The sequence below is a fragment of the Triticum urartu genome, chromosome 2A, assembly GCF_056163025.1.
Source record: "Triticum urartu cultivar PI428250 chromosome 2A, HENAU_Tu73, whole genome shotgun sequence".
In the NCBI taxonomy this organism is placed as follows: domain Eukaryota; kingdom Viridiplantae; phylum Streptophyta; class Magnoliopsida; order Poales; family Poaceae; genus Triticum; species Triticum urartu.
Window position 1 is genome coordinate 65,143,866 of NC_141874.1, and position 6,893 is coordinate 65,150,758.

Sequence of the window (6,893 nt, forward strand, 5' to 3'; positions counted from 1 at the left end):
ACACATCGAATGTTTAATTTTTATGTATAATCATTTTTGTTGAATATGTAGATAGAGAGAGTAATTTATAACATTAAAAAAGGGCCTTGGAGCGACTCCATGCACATGCTGCCGTATTTGCTCCATGGGTCTTGCCCTACGTGGCTCTATGCTGCTGCTGCTGCATCATCGAAATTGATTGGCATTGGGTTAGTCGATTTGGTAATCAATGACATATTAGAAATTGGCTGACCAAATCATAAAACTAGGCAACTTCCCCTTCTTCTCACTGCATCACTCTACCGTGAGTGGCTTCCCCTGCCAGTGTCAACCACTAGAACCCCATTTGATAGCAAAATATTTTCTATATATTTTGAGAATACTACAGTTTCTTGAAATACCATGGTTTTAATTATTGTGAGCTGTTTGGCAGCAACAAAAAACTGTAGTATTCATACTACAGTTTTTTCAAAACCATGGTATTTTCTCTGCAGATAAAACAGAGAACGCAAAAAGAACGAGTGTTATCTTCGACTCACTCCAAACTCGTCACCACCACCTGTCGTCTTGGTCGGCGGTCATGGACAAATAAAAAACAACAAAGGGGAGGAAAATGGTTAGTACACTGTCCTTCATTGCATCCTCCTGCTTGCTGCTTCCGATTTTCCCTACTGAAGTCATCTCATCCCAATTTGTGTTCCCTACATTATCAGACCGTCATCTAGCGAAGGTGTGTGGGGGATTTGGTTTTGTTTTTGCTATGTATGTTGGACTTGCCAGGTCGAGATGGACTGGTCATGTCCTTGTTGCACATAATGACATGTGTGGTAGTCAACAACCAACTCCCTTTTATCAGTGTAACATCGAGCTTGTATATGGTGTGTTCATATTGGCTGTTCAGCTAGTGCATGGTCGTACTAGTTTGTGCATGGCCGTTCATCAACTTGCAACTTCTAGCAAGCTAGAAATGAGCGTGTTGACAACCAACTCCCTTTTATCAGTGTAACATCGAGCTTGTATATGGTGTGTTCATATTGGCTGTTCAGCTAGTGCATGGTCGTACTAGTTTGTGTATGGCCGTTCATCAACTTGCAACTTCTAGCAAGCTAGAAATGAGCGTGTTGACAACCAACTCCCTTTTATCAGTGTAACATCGAGCTTGTATATGGTGTGTTCATATTGGCTGTTCAGCTAGTGCATGGTCGTACTAGTTTGTGCATGGCCGTTCATCAACTTGCAACTTCTAGCAAGCTAGAAATGAGCGTGTTGACAACCAACTCCCTTTTATCAGTGTAACATCGAGCTTGTATATGGTGTGTTCATATTGGCTGTTCAGCTAGTGCATGGTCGTACTAGTTTGTGTATGGCCGTTCATCAACTTGCAACTTCTAGCAAGCTAGAAATGAGCGTGTTTGTAACTGCAACGCATACAGGCTTTTGCCAAACATGTCCACGGTATTCTCAATACTTCAAAATTTGTTGTAATGTCAAAATTGTGGTATTTTATACCTACTTGTTAAATTACTATAGTTTTCCAATACTTTAGTTTTTCAATACTTCGCTATCATACACAACCTAGGTGGCGAATTTGCCTTTTAAATTTCCGTATGCCGAGACCCTCTACACATATCATTGTGTTAAATAGTGGATTATGCCAAATAGCAGCGGTCCTTTAAATCAACTATAACGAGAGTATAACCGGCTATTTCATAACTTTTTCTGACAATTGTACAGAAACTTATAGGCTATTATTTAGCGGCACCCTGCTCAAAGCCTCAAACTGCTATAGCGTGGGCTATAGCCGGCTATTTAAAAAATTGACAAATACTAGCATTTTCGAACTTTTAGTGCCCCAAAAATTGAAATTATCTATACAAAGCTACATCAATTGTTCGGAGAACATATATTTTCACACTGAGAATGTACGTGGCAGCTACACCTTCTTTGCTGCGGATAGACATAAACAAATACAGTACTGTGCACGAAACATACAGGGCAAATATGGAACATCTAAACCACGAAAAACAACGTGCAGAGAGGTCGAACAGCGCATGCATGCATGCACGAACGGTCGCTGGCCTGAGAATCACATGACGGTGCACGCACTGGGCGGGTACTCCTCGTAGATGAACCTCCCCTCCTGCACGATCCGGCAGCCCTTGCACCCTCTGCACGACGACGCCGGCCCGCCGCAGCCCATCGGCGGGGGCTGCATCATCTGCAGCGGCGTCGGCATCGCCGGCGGCCACGCCCCGTACGCGCCGCCGCCTCCGCCGCCACACGAGCCGCACCCTCCTCCGCAGTACGCCGAGCCTCCGCACGGCTGCCTCTTCGGGATCGCCGGCGCCGCCGAGGGCGGGTGCTGAGGAATCGGGTGCTGAGGGTGGTGGGGGGCGGGGTACGCCGGCATCTGCGGCGGCTCGCACGGCCACTGCGGCTGCTGGGGCTGCGGGTACTGGTGCACGCCTCCCCAGTGGCTCGGGTCGCTGCACGGCCACGGGTAGCAGAGGTTACAGATCTGCGTGAACTGCAGGTTCACAGTCGTCGACGGCGCGGCCGGTTTGGTCTCCTCCTTGGACTTGGGCTTCTCCTCCGGCTTCTTATCGTCTGGCTTCTTCTCGTCGGGTTTCTTCTTTTCCTCCGGCTTCTTCTCGTCGGGCTTCTTCTTCTCATCCGGCTTCTTCTCATCCGGTTTCTTGCAGCAACACTTGCAGCCATCGGCGGCCGGCTTCTTCTCCTCGGGCTTCTTCTCCTCTGGCTTCTTCTCCTCCGGCTTCTTGGCATCGGGCTTCTTCTCTTCAACGATCTTGATATCCTTGATCGCCTTGCAGGCCTTGCATCGCAGCTTCTTGGACAGCTTCGCCGTGTCGAATGGGCCAGAGATAGTCACCGTGTTCTTCTTCGTGTCGAAAATGATGGTCCTGATCTTCTCCTTCTCTGATCCATCAAAGTTAATTGCATCGAAGTTAATAAGCAAAACATAAAATGATTCCACTTCTTATTACAGGGTTAATTTGACAAAATTAAATCGAGTGCTTGACTATTGTATTGTACTACGTACCTTGGAGTTTGCCTAGCACTTTCTGAATCTTCTTGTAGCATTTCTCGCATTCGAGGTTGGCTTCAATGATCAACGTGGATACCTGGTGGATACAAGCATGGCAGGAGAATCAACACAAAGAGCTCACAACACCATCACTACAACTTCGAAATTAACCATGCATGCAAAATTGCACGCAAGCATGCATGAAGCAGGGCACTCACCTTCTCTGCCATGGCTGGGGCTGAGCGAACTCCAAGTCTCCAACGAACGTTTAATCGCAGGGTTGCCGCAAAAGGAAGAGAGAATATATATAGGGGACTCGTCCTATAATCCAGTGTTGCTGCAGCACGCTTGTGGTCACGATGAGATGGCGTGGCAGTGGTTACGTTCCACCAACGCCATGACCCGTCACACGCTAGTCCAGGCCAAAAACTACAATTTTTTAGCCAGGCATAATCGAATAGGAACGCCACATTTGCGCACCCACCGTATATTGCACCCCAGGAAAAGAACAAAAATATAATTGCATGCACAGCGCCGGCATAGCCGGTGAAGGGGGAATATGGCATCACATGAGCGTGATGAAGACCTAATCCGTAGTTTAAGCATAAGATTCGGGGCAACAACATTTCCCCGCCATGATCACCACGGAGCATGAGCTAGCCCGAACATGGGACAAATAAGTCGCCGTAGTTGGTCCGGACACTGCTGGCACTACGCCTGGGCATGTTGCCAAAACGCCACGAGGCGAACCTTCTCACGGCTTGTTTCCCGTACCGGGGTGCATAGAAAACGCGCATGTCGGCCGCACCGAGCCGTCCTCACGTACGTACATGGAACTCGATGACGATTTGGGGGTATATCTTTCGGAGTTTCGGTGATGGGTGAGCTGCAACAACCCATCGATCGGCCAACCTCATGTCCAAGTGAGAATGATCACGTAGATGGCTAGCTAGGCTGCGTACACATGGCATGGATGCCAACAATGGTCAACGACGACAGCTACGTCGAAATGATCGGCTGGCTAGCATGTACGATTGGATCGTCGCCGACCACCGGTATGGACGGGTGGGCGGCAAGGTGCTGCAAACCGGGGGAGAGCATGTCGTGGAGCATCTTTCTTGTGACCTGGGTTGTTTGCTATACTGATTAACGCGCGTTTCGAAGGAATAATGAGGTGCCTGCATCGTCAGAGGGACCTAACAAGTTGTTCTGGAAGAAACTATGGCGACTACAGGTGCCCCCCAAAGTCCGTAATTTTTGGTGGCGTGTTGTTAAGGGATTCATTCCGACAAAGGGGGTCTTATGCAGTAGGCATATCAAACCAATCAGTTTCTGTGATGCATGCGGACAGGAGGAATCCATAAGGCACGCATTGTTCGATTGCACTTGGGCAAGGCTTTTCTGGCAAGAGATCAAACATGCCACATCCGTCAAGCTGCCTGCACTACATCCGGAGACCTGGGCGATGGATATAGTTGAAGGTTTCAAGGTGAAACAGTCGGATGCTTGCATCATTTTATGCGGATCATGGGCAGTATGGACTGAGAGAAACGCACGGACGCACGGCGAGGATACTCGTTCAGTGTTGCAGGCTGTTAAATGGGCTATGGACTCTGCTGTAGATCTTGCTGAAACGGGCAAGCAACAAGCAGTTAAACAGGCCAAGGAAGTACAGAGTTGAAAACCACCAGAGGAACCTTTTCTCAAGATTAATGTGGATGCTTGCTTCGACAAACATACACACCAGGGAGGAACTGGCCTGGGGGTTCGCAACCATGAAGGAAGGCTCATCCGCGCACAAGCACTCTGGTATGAAACTGGGATGTCAGCTATGGCTATGGAAGCATTTGCAGTAAGAGATGGTGTACAGCTAGCTTCTGATTTGGGGTTCAGGAGGGTAATCATTGAAACTGATGCACAACTAGTGGTGAAACAGTGGGGTTCTCTAAGTGTTGATCGCTCGGAGATAGCTACCACTCTGAATGAAATACAAGAGCTAAGCGGGAATTTTGATGATTTTCGTCTGGAATTCATATCGAGGGAGGCGAATGAATTGGCGCATCTGTGTGCAAAGCAATGTAATTCTTTTAGAAAACGTTGTTTATGGATAAATTATATTCCCACCTTTCTTATGACTTGTGTAAGGAAGGAATGTAATCCGTTGATTGATTAATAAAGCTCTTGATTCTTAAAAAAACGCGCGTTTAAGCGCTGTTGCGGTGGGGCCGGATTTGGCTACGGCGAGGTGACGGAGTGGACGGAGGCGCCGCCGAGGTGGCGGAGGGGCAAAAGGGTGTTTCAGCCTGGAAAAAAATCACAACTTTTTTCTTGCGACAAGACTTATATTGGAGTTGTAAGGACCTGGTCTCACGCTTCCAACCTGTAGACCAACTCTATCGGACGACATCTGGCAGTATGAATCATAAAGCATCCGGGCAGCTTCTTCTCCCCCACTGTGAAAACGCATCTGCCATTCCTTTGGCAAGTTCGCCATGCGCCCATGCTCGCCGCTCGTGCTTTGCCCCCGTTGGTGCACATGATGTCTGCCGCTGTTGCTCTGTCCTCGCCGGTGCAGCCACACTCCTCAGCGCCGGCTTGATTTCCCTTCTGCAGAAAATACTGCAACACCGCTTTTGCTGCAAAGGGAGGGGCGCATTGGATAGTCAATTGTCAGGCCCATCCAATGCATGGTCAGCAAGGCGGTGAATATTCCTCGGTTATCCATCAAAGGACGCGCAGAACTTGGTACCAAAACAACCCCTATGAGAGACTGTAAAGGGAGGCACATACAAGATTATGATTCTTATTTCAACCATAAATTGCGACTTGTGCATCACTTGTCAGGCTATAACATTGATTATACTTGTCTTGCGTACAATGGGTGTAAACATTCAAATTTGTGCATCCATGATATTCGGATTATCTAAAGTACTTGCTTCTACAAAAGTTATGTTTAATCCCTGCCAACATCTCCCATTCGGTTAAATCCTGGGTACCATTTAAAACCAAGTTTAATGAACAAGGTTATCTACACGTATCAAGATTTTGTGCCAAGCACCACAGGTTATTCATGTGATGAATAGAATTGTATCGAGAGAGACAATGGAACAAATGATTCGAACAACACTTTATTGATGATGAATGAGCACTTATATACAATGGGAACAGTTGCCTCGGAGGGACACGATGGTCCGTAGAGATGCCATTCCAGGAACCGCCGTGACGGTTGCTGGAAGTGTGCAACCGCACATCTAGGAAGGAGCGGGGATTATTCCTTAATAACCACAAGAGTTATTTAGTTTTAACAATTCATGCACAGGTTGAGCATATAAGAAGTAAGACAACCAGAAAAGAAGATAAAGACATATAGCAACAAAAGTAGAGAGCTATAATACTATGGGCAAAAAATACCACAAACTAATACAAGACAAGTTCATAAATTTGCCAATAATTATTTAAGGGCTGCACCAACTCCTGGACCCCCAAAGCTGCAATTGGCGTGTTTTTTGTCAAGCCAGTACTCCCTCCGGTCCTTTTAGTTTGCATATAAGTTTTGTCCGAAGTCAAAGTATCTCTATTTTGACCGAACTTATAGAAAAAAGTATCAACATTTACAATAGCAAAACATTATTGTCAGATTCATTATGAAATGTAGTTTTGTAGTATATATATTTGGTCTAGTAGATGTTGATATCTTTTAATATAAATTTGGTCAAACTCAAACTTTGTAGAGTTTGACTTGACACAAATCTAATACGCGGAGTAAAAAGAACCGGAGGGAGTACAAAGAACAGTAGAAGTAAAAATGACATCCAGATCCGTAGATCACAACTAACGACAACAAAAAGCACTAGAGCGAGCCCAAGAT

The 6,893-nt window shown here is 46.5% G+C and overlaps 1 protein-coding gene across 1 annotated transcript; it reads right to left on the bottom strand.

Annotated features, from left to right (window-relative positions):
• Window positions 1-1,749: 1,749 nt before the first annotated feature.
• On the bottom strand, window positions 1,750-3,380 carry LOC125540972 (uncharacterized). The gene is made up of 3 exons (XM_048704483.2): window positions 3,244-3,380; window positions 3,041-3,122; window positions 1,750-2,916 (listed from the first exon to the last, which is right to left on the bottom strand). The coding sequence occupies exons 1-3, from the start codon at window positions 3,253-3,255 to the stop codon at window positions 2,066-2,068; spliced, it is 945 nt and encodes a 314-aa protein (XP_048560440.2). The 5' UTR covers window positions 3,256-3,380; the 3' UTR covers window positions 1,750-2,065.
• Between the last annotated feature and the right edge of the window lie 3,513 nt (window positions 3,381-6,893).